This window comes from Scophthalmus maximus, chromosome 12 (assembly GCF_022379125.1).
Source record: "Scophthalmus maximus strain ysfricsl-2021 chromosome 12, ASM2237912v1, whole genome shotgun sequence".
NCBI lineage: Eukaryota > Metazoa > Chordata > Actinopteri > Pleuronectiformes > Scophthalmidae > Scophthalmus > Scophthalmus maximus.
In genome coordinates, this window is record NC_061526.1 from 24,207,501 (window position 1) to 24,221,913 (window position 14,413).

The window sequence follows — 14,413 nt, forward strand, 5'->3', positions numbered from 1 at the left end:
AGATGAATCGCTTCAGGACCTGGTGTGCGACGCTGTTCGGCTACGACTGGGTCGGCATCCCGCTGGTCTACACTCAGGTCTGTCTTCATCTGATCGCGTCTGGACGATCATCGTCCGTCATCACTGTAACTGAATCCGACCAATGACCAGCTCCCACACAGAGCGAGCGGAGCACCGTCCAATCTCTGCCTCCTCCTCCTCATCAGGTCGTCACTCTCGCCGTCTACACCTTTTTCTGCGCCTGTCTGATCAGTCGACAGTTTCTCGACCCCGCCCAGTGTTACCCGGGTCACGACCTCGACTTCTACGTGCCCGTCTTCACGCTGCTGCAGTTCTTCTTCTACTCCGGCTGGTTGAAGGTGAGTTACTCCGTCTCCTGCTCACTAACAAGTAGTCGGGTGGTCACGTGACGTGGGGGGTTTCAGGTGAGAGTCTTAAAAACTAAACTTAACTCGGTCCTGTCTTTCTGCTGAAACAGGTTGGTGGTTGGCCTGTTCTGATATATTAATAACACTGCAATATCAAGTTATTAATAACTGACTTTGTGGATCTGAGTCAGGAATAATACTGGAGGAGCCTGAGCTGCCTCACGATCCAGAGACTGACGTTGCAAAGTTTGAGTGTGTCGCTGTGACAAAAGGACTTTGAGGTCGATGGATTAAAAATGGTTCAACTTTAGAGGAACACGAATGTTCTCCACGTGATACAAAGTTTATATATATATATATATATATATATATACCTGTAAACGTGTGATATCTTCAGGTGGCGGAGCAGCTGATCAACCCGTTCGGGGAGGACGACGACGACTTCGAAGCGAACTGGATCATCGACAGGAACCTGCAGGTGAGCAGCCGAGGCCTCGGACACGAGCGACGTACACAACATTGATTCATCTTAAAATGAAATTTAACTTCTGAGGAATAATGCTGTGTCTGCGAAGGCGAGGAACAGGAACCAACATGGTAGTGAGATTGTTACGTTGACAAAACGAAAGGAAAAGTCAACTGGTCCTGACAGGAAACCAAAAGATAATTAAATTCTATCATTTAAATTATAAAAATACTTCACTTCATCCTCCAGACTGTAAACAAAGATGGACGCTTCCCAAAATCATCCGGCTCGCCCCCTGGTGGCTGCCTGCAGTACAGGTCAATAATCCAGACTCCATGTTGGCAGCATGGAACAAACTCAAAAAACTAATAACTATAAATCCAAGAGTAGATTAAATCTATTTATCAGTGGTTTCTGTACGTTTTAGATTTTGCAGCAAATGTACCAGTGACTTCTAACTTTTAACATTGTTCTGCTACTTATATTCAATGAAACAAAGGCAGAGTAGTTGTCCACACAAAATAGAAACAAGACCAAAACAATTCAAACTAAGACGTCAGCAGAAATGTTAAATATCTACAATAAGTACAATTTTTGTAACAAACTAATCTTGAGCTCAGATTTCTGATCATTGTTTTGTGGAAGTTTCACATCCATGGTGAAAAGCAACTGTCTCTATCAGGGGAAACTATTACTTCAACTATATTTCATAAGACTGGAGTCTTATGAAATAATTTAAGTCCTAATTATTCAACACAAAATGTAAATCATGAAATTGACAGAACCAAATTGAAGTCTAAGGCGAAGACCCAGAGTTTATGAGACGTCACTCGTTGATATAAAAGATATAAATTAGATTAATAATTGACTAAATGAAACATGAACACAAGCAGCAGCGGGACTGTGTCTCCAGTGAACCAGTGAGTGGCTCTTAAAAGAGCCGTTGTGTGGTGTCGGGGGCCGGGAGACTCTACGCTCTCTCCCCGCGGATGCGGCGGGCCAGCTGGATGTCTTTGGGCATGATGGTGACCCTCTTGGCGTGGATGGCGCACAGGTTGGTGTCCTCGAACAGGCCGACCAGGTAAGCCTCGCTGGCCTCCTGCAGAGCCATGACGGCGGAGCTCTGGAAGCGCAGGTCGGTCTTGAAGTCCTGGGCGATCTCTCGCACCAGGCGCTGGAAGGGCAGCTTGCGGATCAGCAGCTCGGTGGACTTCTGGTAGCGGCGGATCTCCCGCAGCGCCACGGTACCGGGCCTGTAGCGGTGAGGCTTCTTCACGCCGCCGGTGGCCGGCGCGCTCTTGCGGGCAGCCTTGGTGGCGAGCTGCTTCCTGGGAGCTTTTCCTCCGGTGGACTTCCGGGCGGTCTGTTTGGTTCTGGCCATCGCGTCTCTCCTGTTGTCTGAAGACCAAAGATTGAGTGAAGACGAGAGGCGACGCGCTGCTTTTAAAGCGTTTGACCGACTGTGGCGGCGGTCACGCGGCTTCATACTCTCGTCTCCCGATTGGTTGAGAAGCTCAGCACCGCCTCGTCAGGGGCGACCCACCGCCGCTCATTGGACCAGAGTCCGTTCAAAATCTGCGCCAAAAGGCCTCCTCTCTGATTGGTCCAGACGAAAATTCCCGCCCTTTCCGCGGATATAAAAGCAGACGCTTCCGAGGGACAGACTCACATTTTCTCTGACCCAGAAAAAACAAACAAGCGAACATGAGCGGAAGAGGCAAAACCGGTGGAAAGGCCCGAGCCAAGGCGAAGACCCGCTCCTCCAGGGCCGGGCTGCAGTTCCCCGTCGGCCGTGTCCACAGGCTGCTCAGGAAGGGTAACTACGCCCAGCGTGTCGGTGCCGGAGCTCCGGTCTACCTGGCGGCGGTGCTCGAGTATCTGACCGCTGAGATCCTGGAGCTGGCCGGTAACGCGGCCCGCGACAACAAGAAGACCAGGATCATCCCCCGTCACCTGCAGCTGGCTGTCCGCAACGACGAGGAGCTCAACAAGCTGCTGGGCGGAGTCACCATCGCTCAGGGCGGCGTGCTGCCCAACATCCAGGCGGTGCTGCTGCCCAAGAAGACCGAGAAGCCCGCGAAGAAGTGAAGACCCCCGGGACAACAACCACCAACACAACGGCTCTTTTAAGAGCCACACACCCTCCGATAGAGAGCAGCGACCCCCGATCACATCACAACCCACAGATCAACAGTGTTCATGACACTGGTCAATAGAACAGTTGAAAGTTAAATGTCAGATTCCTGCCACTTGTATTATTCATGTAAAACTTCTTCCATAATCTGACAACAGACGATGAATGAAGACAAACTGTCACTCATCAGTTCCCTCTGCACTTATTTTGCAGGGATTGACAAAGTTGACTTGATGAATGGATTTAAAACTGATAAAGAACCACAACAAATCATGAAATATGATCAGTGTAATGTGTTGAGTTTCAGTTTACATATATCCTTTTTAATAGGACATAAATATTAATGACCCTCCTGATGAAACAAATGACAACATCAAATATCATGTGGTCGTTTGGTTTTAATTAGTCTTTCGCCAGTAGGTGGAGCTGCAGCTCCGATTGTTTGTTTATTAGCAAGATTGTTTATGGACAGATTTGCATTTTTTAATACAATAACTTTTTGGGTCATATCATTTTTATAACCTGTGGATGGAAGTAGTTCAGATGTTCATCTTCACTTGACTTTTATTATTTAATAATTTATATCTGAGCATTTTGAAATATGTATAAAGAAAGTCGCCCCAGTCTGGGATTACAGGCTAAAAAAATGATTTCATCTGGAAGATTTATGATCAATATAGTTTCGTAAGTTTTGTTAAAACACCATTGATCGGTTTGTCTTTTGAAAATTAAGCAACTTTTTAATGTTTCCCAATTGTAAATACTAAGTTTAATGAAAAAAATGTAAGTGTTATGGTTTCATATTTAACTTATAACAATATTTCCCGCCATGTGCATGTTCAAACTATGATTTTGGAAAAATTAGAGCCCGATTCATGAGAGAAGAGTTGAGCCATGTTCAGTGCTTGAGCTTCTTCTCCCTCCAGTTTTATGGACTTAATCTTTCAATATGTATAATCCAAATCTTCTAAATCATAACAGAATGAATATGAATGAATCGGGACGTTTGTCTCAGAGAAGGTGTGTGGCTCTGAAAAGAGCCGTTGTGTGTCGGACCGGTCGCCGCTCACTTCTTCTTCGCTGCGGTCTTCTTCGCTTTGGGTTTGGCCGCCGCCGCCTTCTTCGCGGGGGCTTTCTTGGGAGCAGGTGCGGCCTTCTTCGGGCTCTTCACCACCTTCTTCGCGGCCTTCTTGGGGCTTTTGGCCGCTCTCTTGGGGCTCTTGTCCACCTTCTTGGTGCTCTTAGCGGCCTTCTTGGGGCTCTTCTTGGCTGCGGTGGGTTTCTTCGCCTTCTTCGGGGACTTCCTTGCGGGCTTCTTCGCTTCGGGAGCGGCCTTCTTCACCGGCTTCTTGGCCTTGGGCTCGACCTTCTTGTTCATCTTGAAGGACCCGGACGCCCCGGTTCCCTTGGTCTGGACCAGGGTCTCCTTGACCACGAGCGCCTTGATGGCGACCTTGACGCGGGTCTTGTTCTTCTCCACATCGTAGCCTCCGGCGGCCAGAGCCTTCTTCAGGGCGGCCAGAGACATGCCGCTGCGCTCCTTGGACGCGGACACGGCCCCGACGATGAGCTCACTGAGGCTCGGTCCGACCTTCTTCGGTCTGGGTGCCGCCGCCTTCTTCTTGGGGGTCTTTGCCGGGGACTTCGCCGGAGCGGCGGCGGGAGTTGGAGCTTCTTCTTCTGCCATGGTTCGTCTGTTCTGAGTCGGAGGGAACTGTGGAGTGACCGCAGCAGGAGGCGGGTCTTTAAACACACCATGAGAACCGTGGAGACTCAACCCCGTGCAGGGGTCTGAGCACCGGACACTTTGTGTTTTCTTCTCACCGGGAAAAGACGAGTACATCACCGGGGGGAGGCGATGGAGGACAGCGACGGTTGGAGCCGACAGCGGCCGGGTGTGTGCACACCCCGAGGCCAAGTGGAGCCCCGGGGCTCCCGGCGTTCCGTCCCTGCGGCCCCCGAACCTCGCCTGCTCGCCGGGGTGATCGACGCTGCTTGGCGGCTTTTCACACTGATTTCTCCCCAAAAACGGTTAAAAACGCACCGGAGCTCCGTTAAAACTCGCTCTCCTGCGGGGACACATGTTCAGCCAGGGTCCCGGAGCAAAAACTGCGATCTTCCGGTGATCATTCTGCGGTAAAACGAAGCTGCTTTGTTGGTAGCAAACACACGAGGATGGAGGTTCGTGGAGCAGAGACCCAGACTCATCACAAACATCTTGTACTTCTACTACTTCTTCTTCTTCTATTAGTACTAATACTACTTTTACTACTTACACTGCTATTTCTACTTTTACTACTACTAATATTACTACTACTACTGCTATTAACAATGCTGTTACTACTACTATCACTACAACTACTTCTAATACTACTAATACTACAACTACTTCTAATACTACTAATACTACAACTACTTCTAATACTACAACTACTATCACTACAACTACTTCTAATACTACTAATACTACAACTACTTCTGCTACTAATACTACTACTTCTACCACAACTACTAATTACAAATACGTATTATATTATTACTCTTACATGCTTTAGTACTACTGAATAATTACTGAATGACGTGGTGCTTCTCATTACTTTTCCAAAACACATCAGCTATTAAACTTTTTCCATTTATGTACATTAATAATAAAGAAACATGTTTGACAACGTATTTCCTGATGAACTCAACAGTTCATCCCATATGATATAATAATACGTAAAGAAATGTTTCTTCTGCAGTAGCAGTTTAGTGACGTATCCGATGAGTGACGTCGGATGCTTTACATTTTATTCATTGATTTACATCAGTTTGATTTATCTATATATTAATATCATCACATCTTTGAATTATATTCAAATAAAATAAAAACAACGAGCTGAAAAACTACTGAGTTTCACTGTGGTGCAGTTCTGACGACAACCAGCAGGCGGCAGCCTCCCCGCTTTGAATCAGCTTATAAAAGTGACGAGCTCAAGTTTTCTCATGAGGTATTTACCTCTTTGTATTTAATAATATGCTACATTCACATTTCATATTTCAGTCTTTATTGTGACGTTAAGAAACAGAGTGTTCAGTATTTATATAATTGTATTATTACATCAGAATTCTCCTGAATCAGTTAAGGTTACATAAGAGGAAATTGTTATGTGCATGTAGCAGTTAACATGTAAACACTGAGTTAGACAAATAACGTGGAATAAGATCAACTGAAATAAAATCCACTATTTACAATAAATATCGGGGTGACAGGTGATTACGTGTGTGGTGGATTACGTCAATATAACGTGTGAAGTCCATGGGGAAGGGAGGTGGGAGTCAGTGGGAGTCAGTGGGAGTCAGTGGGAGTCAGTGGGAGTCCCGGGCCTCAACGGCAGAGGGGATGAAACGGTCCTTGACAGTTCAAACCATCAGACGACAGTCGAGTACAGTGACACTTAAATGATGATTCATATCAGGACGGTTGAGTCTCTCTGGCGGAGTGTGTGTCTCTTAAAAGAGCCGTTGGTCGGTGGTTGGAGCGTCAGTTACTTGGAGCTGGTGTACTTGGTCACGGCCTTGGTGCCCTCGGACACGGCGTGTTTGGCCAGCTCGCCGGGCAGCAGCAGGCGCACGGCGGTCTGGATCTCCCTGGAGGTGATGGTGGAGCGCTTGTTGTAGTGCGCCAGGCGGGAGGCCTCGCCGGCGATGCGCTCGAAGATGTCGCTCACGAACGAGTTCATGATGCCCATGGCCTTGGAGGAGATGCCGGTGTCGGGGTGCACCTGCTTCAGCACCTTGTACACGTAGATGGCGTAGCTCTCCTTGCGGGTCTTTCTCCTCTTCTTGCCGCCCTTGCCGGCGGTCTTGGCCACCGCCTTCTTCGAGCCCTTCTTGGCCGCTGACTTCTGTGAAGGTTCCGGCATCGTCTACTCTGAGTGTTCAAAGATGTAATAACGTCGAGCAGGCGGAGACTCAATATATACAAGCTGCATGCAAATAAGGCTGTGCGGTCTCCTGCCTATGATTGGCTGAGATGATCACTGTGCTGGCGGGGCGTGTTTCCTCATGATTATATTTTTTTAAATTCATTTCAGCATTTTAACACTTTTACTTTCATATAAAGTTTTACAAGCTGTATCATTATACATATATATATATATACATATATATATATGTATCATATTTGATTTAACAATTTCACCACATTAACAGTAAAATACTTTTAAATATTGGATATTAGCAAAGGAAAATCATTTTAAGTTTGTCATAGGAAGGAAAATAATTCCATATGTTCAGTTTGTGATGTGAGGAATTTTAATCCTTTATAAAACCACAAGGAACTTTTTTCTTTTCCTGGTGAAACTTTTTGGGAAAAACAAAATTGAGGAAAGTTTTTGGCAAAAGAAAATGATGCTCACAGACAAAAACTGAATATCATAATTGTACATAGTTGAATATACAAACTACACAGTGGCTGCCCCATAATTCATACTCAACACATTTACTAATACCACATTACACTGACATACAACTATTTATAAAAACAAAATTACAAACATAAGATTTAAATATTTTTATTAACAAACTTTAAAACCTGCAGTTTACTTATTACGACCTATAACTGTCACTGTAACATTCAAGACTGTTTCTTCTGTCAGTTTGTTTATTATCAATATTTTCTTGTTGAATATATTTATTTTGTCTCATTGAATATTTTTACATTTAAAACATTCCCAGGAGTTATAATACCATAATGGATGGAGAAGTCTTGTTTGCTTGATAATAATAACAATAATTCATAATTAAGGTCATCGTCTCCATGGGAAATGTCTTTGTCAAAGTTGCTTCAAAGTCTGGCAACAACATGAGCAACTGGTTTGTTGCCGAAAAATTGTTTCATTAGATTAAAACATAACATGGAATATTAATACTATAAGTTGAATATCATTTATTATCGGACTATTGTTTCTTACTATGTATTTATAATAAAAGTACTGCAACAGTGGATATGATCAGTGCTGTAATGAGGACCGTGTCTCGTCAGAAGAAGTGAGTGGCTCTTAAAAGAGCCGTTGTGTTGGTGCGTTCAGGTGCTGGTGGTGCGTTCAGGTACTGGTGGTTTAGCCTCCGAAGCCGTACAGGGTGCGGCCCTGCCTCTTGAGCGCGTACACCACGTCCATGGCGGTCACCGTCTTCCTCTTGGCGTGCTCGGTGTAGGTGACGGCGTCGCGGATCACGTTCTCCAGGAAAACCTTGAGCACGCCGCGGGTCTCCTCGTAGATCAGGCCGGAGATACGCTTCACGCCGCCGCGGCGAGCCAGACGGCGGATGGCGGGTTTGGTGATTCCCTGGATGTTGTCGCGGAGAACTTTGCGGTGACGCTTGGCGCCTCCTTTCCCGAGTCCCTTGCCTCCTTTGCCGCGTCCGCTCATGATGGATGATGGGTTCGAGTTTATTCCGTAAAAAATGAATGGGGAATATTTTGCGAGACGTTGGCTTTTAAATATTTTATGCGGACGTGAATGAAGACAGTCAGCTCGAGCTCTGCCCGCCAATTTCATTTCCCTCTGTTCAAACTGGATCCGCTGCGTTTTTCCTTCAAAACAAGAGCCGAGACTTGCAGCATTTCCTTTCAAAGTAAAATAGAATACATTTTTGTAGTTCAGCACATATTTTATATTTTCAATATTTTTTGTATCTTTAGTTTTTAGTTTGAATCTATTTCTTACGTAATTCTATTTGTGCGAAGGGGAACTTGCAGAATACAAATGTCATTGCCCAGTGCGAACTTATGTTTTTACTGTGAACATGACAATAAACTTCTTGAATCTTTTTGTGCATACACGACGTAGCAAACATGGAGACTCTCACGAAGGTCGGGTCCACCTCATGTCACTACATTTAACTCATTCAGATTTGACTATACATATATGAATACATAGTTATGAACAATATGTTCAATTTCTGTGAATAAGTTCTTCTAAATATTACACATTTCACTACAGTCTTGTGTTCATCATTTCCTGTTCACCTGTTCCTCCTGCAGGTGTCGCTGTTGGCCGTGGACGAGATGCACATGAACTTGCCTCACATGACCAAAGACGTGTACTGGAACGACTGCGACGCTCGACCGCCGTACACGCTCGCCGCCGCCGACTCCTGCATCCCCTCGTTCCTTGGCTCCACCACCGACATGGGGTCAATATCGTTCATGCTCCTATTTTACTTTGAGACGAGATTCAAGTTCTATAATAAAAAACTTGTACCCATTGTCTCTTCCAGACTCTCAGACATTCTCCAGTTCGATGACATCGACGTTAGCGACAGTCGTCCACCGCTACAGGACCCGGTTCTGATTCGGCGCCAAGAATCGGTAAAACTATGTTTTGACCAACTCCGTTACATGTCCATACATATAGAAAAAGATTAGACACATTTCAAAGGTTAGCTCATGTTCTGTTGACGTTGCAGGTTCTGGGTCGAGTCCGCCGGCTGCTCAGCGTCCAGGAGCCTCCCGACCTCCGACCTCCTCGACCCATCTTCAAGCGACACAGCAGCGACGCGACAGGAAGCTTCTTCCCAGACTTCCGGTGCAGTTTCCATGACGGCAGTTACATCAGCACCAGTGCATCATCACCATCATCATCATCATCATCATCACTGGTGCGTTCTGACGTCCCTCACTTTCCGTTCCAGGCTCAACGCAGGTGCAGACGACGTGGCTCCGCCCTTCTCCTTGGTCACGCCCCCAACCCCCGTCGACACCTTGTCCACGCTGCGGGAGGTCAGCAGCAACCTTCCGTCCCCCGAAACGTCGCCCTCCGCCTTCTTCCCACAATTCGTGGTCAGTCCGCCGTTGACCGGTGACGTCTGTTATGACCATGTTGAAGTGACGAAACCTCAGAACGGTCTGGACCCTTCGCCCACCGACGAGGCTCCGGGTTCCGTCACTCAGAGGTGATCGGTCATTTATTGTCTTCTGCACGTGATTGTCGAGCTTCCTCTCATTGTATCTGTTGACACAGAAACCGTTGTGGTTTGGTTTTGAGATAATGTCTTCACAGAAGTCGCACTCGGTCTCTTGGGATTCTAACATTATTCCTAACAAACCATATTCCTCCACTTCCTCGTCCTTTGTGTTTCCAGGGCCGGGTCTTCGTTCTGTTATTCCCCCACTCAACTGGGACCAAAGGAATTCCAGTGGACGACGCTCCAAAATGTCCAAAGCCGCCCGCCACCTCGGCCTCGAGGGCGTCAGTTCTCCCTGCAGTTCTCCAGACAGACGTCCAAGTCGTCGGTGCGCAGCCTCCCGAGCCCCAAGGCCCTGGGGAGGCAGAGACGAGGCCTGGCCCGATTCCAGTCCAGAAGAACGCCGGCTCCGTCTGCCGACACTTTGCAGCTCCCGGACCCCGAGTACGACCACAACTTCCAGGGAATCGCAGGGACTGAGGACGAAGTCACCAACAACAACAGGGAAGTGGAGAACAACGACAACTGCCAGTCGCGGAGTTCGGAAGAGAAATGAGAACCACTCACGTAGAAGTTTTGTAGCTGAACACGACAATCGAGAATCATTTGAAGTCTTAGCGTAGTTTCTGAACCCTAATCCAATCATGACATACAAGGAAATTCTAATTTTTTTTAAGTTAAGAAAATATGGAAAATATCCTATGAAATTAAGTTTTACAATTAAATTCAAAATGACATTTTTTGGTACTAAATAATAAAGAAATAGAGAGACACCTGTTATTTAAAATGTGAGTGTTTTGGACACCTCCTAGTGACCAACAGAGGAACTGCAGGTGAACACATTAGAACCGACTCCACGACCCAGATCCTTCAGGTTCTGGTTCTCAGGATCAATGTCTGGACTTTAAGTCGTCTGACTCTTTGTAATGACTCTTATTGTATTCGTCTGTTTTTGTCAATGTGACCTGAAGTTATATAAAATACCCCAAAACCAAAAATTGTTGGAAATCACTGCCATTTGTCGCCTTTCTGACAGAAGGAAGTTGAGTTTATTTTCAATCTATACATTTATTGATCATACAGCTGTTTGCTGGTTATCGTTCACTCGGGTGCCTCGCGGGGGCGAAGCCGACCCGGTCCTGTCCCCTGTCGAAGACGCTGTAGTACTCCGTCAGAAACACATCTCCCAGAATCCACAGCGGCCCCTCGGGGGACACGATGTCCACCGTCATGAAACCGCTGAAACAGAACTCCTTGTCCCCGAGCATCTCCTGAGAGGACACAGATATTTCTAATCCCATTCACACGTGACAGTTATGAACAGAACATTACTGTAGTTCACCTTGCGGACGTATTGCTCAGCGGTCAGCGTGTACTCTGTTCCCCCGAGGACGAATGTCACATGAGGCAAACTGGACAACCTGACACAGTCGATAAGGAACTAAACACACACACACAAAGATAAAGGTCAAATCAGATGCGACGGCAAACTGACACGTGGTTTCACAAAACTCAGATCCTTTACCTCTCCAATGTTTGTGGGCGTGGCTCCGATCAGCTGCTGCAGGTTGAGGATGTCGACGGTCGGTCCAGCGATCAGGGAGGTTCCCGTGTCGACGATCGCCTGGCAACCGCGAGGACAGAAGGAGCTCGTACCCTGCACCGCCACGCTGGAACACGCACACACGTGAGGCTCGTGTACATATCATAATGCATGAATTATGATATGTTTCATATTACAGTAGGAAACACATGGATACCTGTCCATTTTTATCTGCCAGTATCCTTTAGCGGTCACTGGGATCCAGTTCATCGTTCCACTGTACAACGACTCGTCGATTCCCCCGAGGATCAGTTCCCCCTCTGGGCTGCTGCTGCTCGTTCTCCTGCAGAGACACAAACTACAGTTTATACTTTTCATGTGTTTAGTCAAACCCTTCTTTGACTCCACTCGGAGAACTCTCTAATTCCTCTGGACTCGACCGGAACCTCGTATGAACCTTCTGGAACATGTTGGAAATCCAGGGCCATTTTCAAAGGTCACTCGAAAGCCCAGTGATCATCCAAACCACTGCTGGTAGACGCTGGAAAGTTACTTGTTCGAAACGATGATCCCTGTGAGGCAGGAACAACACGCAGCCCTACGCTGGCGGGCTCCCCACACGAACGACATGATAATGTCAGAACATTACTCTGACGTTGCACCTGCTGAGGTAGAAGGAGAAGACCGGCTCATCCACCGTCTTTTGCGCCAACATGTTGTCAAACACGGGGTTTCCCAGGATCTCCGCCAGGGCCGGGTAGCCCATCCCCAGGACGCCGTCGAACCGCGCCATGACAAACGTGGCCCCGGGCTCGTAGACGGACTCGCCGAACTCCTGGTTCACGATGCTCAGATTACCGATCTGGAAAAGACCACAACTATTGTATTCATTTTGTTATTTGATTTGGGAAATGTTGCTGACACCTGGCGAGGTCGTTTCGTACTTGGTCATTTTCTAAATGTCTTTTGATCATTTCTGTCCCGAGCGTATGAACATGTGATGAACACTTTTCTTTTATGTGGAACAGAACAGACCTTCAGCGTGTCTCTGGCCATGACGCCCAGCAGGTGTCCAGATCCGTAGTGGATCCCAAACATCCGACCGTCATGATGGAACGAGGTCGAGTCGAAGGCCCTGAAGCGCCTGTGCAGCACTGAGAGAGAGAGAGAGAGAGAGAGAGAGAGAGAGACCTTGAACTTCTTATCACAGGCCGGATGAGTCGCGTCGTCCTGACCCACAGACTCAAACTTTACAAATATAGAAACACAGAATCAATCGCTGGGTTGAGTTTTGTAAGACTCTGTGTGTGTGTGTGTGTGTGTGTGTGTGTGTGTGTGTGTGTGTGTGTGTGTGTGTGTGTGTGTGTGTGTGTGTGTGTGTGTGTGTGTGTGTGTGTGTGTGTGTGTGTGTGTGTGTGTGTGTGTGTGTGTGTGTGTGTGTGTGTGTGTGTGTGTGTGTGTGTGTGTGTGTGTGTGTGTGTGTGTTACCGCAGGCCTGGCTGACACAGTACGATGACGGCACCCAGATATCCGATGAGCCGGTGTCAAAGATCACAGAGAAGTTCTGCTCCGGTGTCCCCAACTGGACTTCACCGTAATACTGAGCCTGAACACAAGACGCACAGCCTGAGCATCAGGCGGCCATTTTATTTTTTTAAATCAAACAAAATAAAACCAAATTGTTCCAGTTTTCATGCTTGACTTTAAACTGCTGAGCAAGGCACAGAACTAGTGACACATTCCGTGGACAACAGTGGCCCCCACTGGAATTATCAAGTAACTGCAACACGTTTAACACCAACTTATTTATATATTCTAATATTATTTGATCAAAAAAACTATATTTATCTTCCTGTAGGTGGAATCTATACAGCCTGACAGGTGGTGGGTTAGTGCCTTTGCTCATGAGCTCATGAGGTTTGAACCAGCAACCTCTCCCCCAGACACTCCTCGGTCTTCGTCCTTACGTCCATGAAGTTGTAGATCCGCTCACTGGACCGTCCGAGTCGCAGCGACGGCGTCCCGATGGGGAAGCACTGAGCGTAGCGGCGGTTGAACGCGTCGGGGCGGTGGTCCCTCAGGAACTCGTCCAGCAGGCCGTCGGCTCGCAGCTGGGAACGAATGGAACGCACCCGCCTCAATGGGATCCTGCGGGTGATTGGTCGATGATGGTTCGAGTGTCTTAGGTTCTTAAATTCACTCAAAGATTGAACTTTTAAATGTGTTAAGCTTTAACTTTGGAGGATATTTACAAGCTTTTGAACTAAAGTTGAGCAAATAATAAGTCAGACGTCTTTCAACTTTATTCATTCACAAGCTCAACTCTTACTATGAATGGAAAATAAAGAAATACCATTTCAGGAGGTTTAAAATTGTGGAAAAACTAAACTATAACTATATTTTCTATATTCTATTGAGAGAAACGTTGATCTCAGTGTGCGTGTTTCCTACCGGACCACCGCTGAGCTCGTCCATGTCCATCCCACCAGAACCAGCAGCAGCAGCCTCGTCATGTCTGATCTCCCTCAGTCCGGAGCTCGTCAGACACTGAGGAGCTCATCAGACTTCACTGACGCTCTGATTGGATCAGAGTCTGTGACGTCACAAACCCTCAGAGTGTGTGAGCGTGTGTGTGTGTATGTGTGTGTGTGAGCGTGAGCGTGAGTGTGTGTGTGTGTAACATTTTAAAGTTGATGCATCAGTAACTTTTGGTTTCCGGCCTGAAACAGTTAAAGAGTCGTTTGTCAGGGTGAACGAACTGAACACGATGTTCGAGTCACTTTGACCTCATGAGGCAGAAAAAAACAAATACTTTTTTTAAACAAAGTTAACGAGCTGGATTATTCTTATGTTTTGACTACATAACAGTAATTTTTTTTAAATGTATTATAATTATTAATATTACTGGACGGTAACTGTAAAAAAATACAAACACTAACAGAAAAAGCTAA

At 46.7% G+C, this 14,413-nt stretch overlaps 7 protein-coding genes across 9 annotated transcripts in view; 2 read left to right on the forward strand and 5 right to left on the reverse strand.

Annotated features, from left to right (window-relative positions):
• The window catches only part of LOC118287277 (bestrophin-3-like), a 15,603-nt gene extending 4,676 nt beyond the window's left edge, over nucleotides 1-10,927 (forward strand). For both annotated transcript variants that reach the window (XM_035612311.2, XM_035612319.2), the window contains exons 7-14: nucleotides 1-77; nucleotides 207-359; nucleotides 766-846; nucleotides 8,997-9,148; nucleotides 9,233-9,323; nucleotides 9,422-9,540; nucleotides 9,647-9,907; nucleotides 10,097-10,927. The exon at nucleotides 1-77 is cut by the window's left edge and continues 1 nt beyond it. In XM_035612311.2, the coding sequence (XP_035468204.1) occupies nucleotides 1-77; nucleotides 207-359; nucleotides 766-846; nucleotides 8,997-9,148; nucleotides 9,233-9,323; nucleotides 9,422-9,540; nucleotides 9,647-9,907; nucleotides 10,097-10,475 (1,313 nt within the window). In that variant the 3' untranslated portion in view covers nucleotides 10,476-10,927. The remainder of the gene's footprint in view (nucleotides 78-206; nucleotides 360-765; nucleotides 847-8,996; nucleotides 9,149-9,232; nucleotides 9,324-9,421; nucleotides 9,541-9,646; nucleotides 9,908-10,096) is intronic.
• LOC118287548 (histone H3-like) lies at nucleotides 1,246-2,695 on the reverse strand. The gene has a single exon (XM_035612849.2). The coding sequence runs from the start codon at nucleotides 2,318-2,320 to the stop codon at nucleotides 1,805-1,807; it is 516 nt and encodes a 171-aa protein (XP_035468742.1). The 5' UTR covers nucleotides 2,321-2,695; the 3' UTR covers nucleotides 1,246-1,804.
• Nucleotides 2,524-3,018, forward strand: LOC118287590 (histone H2A-like). The gene has a single exon (XM_035612923.2). The coding sequence runs from the start codon at nucleotides 2,539-2,541 to the stop codon at nucleotides 2,920-2,922; it is 384 nt and encodes a 127-aa protein (XP_035468816.1). The 5' UTR covers nucleotides 2,524-2,538; the 3' UTR covers nucleotides 2,923-3,018.
• On the reverse strand, nucleotides 3,419-4,676 carry LOC118287485 (histone H1-like). 2 transcript variants are annotated; one of them, XM_047336400.1, is made up of 2 exons: nucleotides 4,077-4,676; nucleotides 3,419-4,046 (listed from the first exon to the last, which is right to left on the reverse strand). In XM_047336400.1, exons 1-2 carry the CDS (start codon nucleotides 4,653-4,655, stop codon nucleotides 4,035-4,037), a joined length of 591 nt encoding a protein of 196 aa, XP_047192356.1. In that variant the 5' UTR covers nucleotides 4,656-4,676; the 3' UTR covers nucleotides 3,419-4,034. The 2 variants fall into 2 exon arrangements, with proteins under 2 accessions (XP_047192356.1, XP_047192355.1); XM_047336399.1 differs by having other exon boundaries at nucleotides 3,420-4,676.
• LOC118287597 (histone H2B 1/2-like) lies at nucleotides 5,993-6,912 on the reverse strand. The gene has a single exon (XM_035612937.2). It carries the CDS (start codon nucleotides 6,871-6,873, stop codon nucleotides 6,496-6,498), a length of 378 nt encoding a protein of 125 aa, XP_035468830.1. The 5' UTR covers nucleotides 6,874-6,912; the 3' UTR covers nucleotides 5,993-6,495.
• Nucleotides 7,509-8,410, reverse strand: LOC118287617 (histone H4). The gene has a single exon (XM_035612999.2). It carries the CDS (start codon nucleotides 8,380-8,382, stop codon nucleotides 8,071-8,073), a length of 312 nt encoding a protein of 103 aa, XP_035468892.1. The 5' UTR covers nucleotides 8,383-8,410; the 3' UTR covers nucleotides 7,509-8,070.
• Nucleotides 10,905-14,215, reverse strand: nots (nothepsin). Its single transcript, XM_035612572.2, has 9 exons — nucleotides 13,914-14,215; nucleotides 13,430-13,610; nucleotides 12,951-13,068; nucleotides 12,498-12,616; nucleotides 12,125-12,324; nucleotides 11,680-11,805; nucleotides 11,445-11,589; nucleotides 11,262-11,360; nucleotides 10,905-11,190 (listed from the first exon to the last, which is right to left on the reverse strand). Exons 1-9 carry the CDS (start codon nucleotides 13,973-13,975, stop codon nucleotides 11,014-11,016), a joined length of 1,227 nt encoding a protein of 408 aa, XP_035468465.1. The 5' UTR covers nucleotides 13,976-14,215; the 3' UTR covers nucleotides 10,905-11,013.
• Nucleotides 14,216-14,413: the final 198 nt, after the last annotated feature.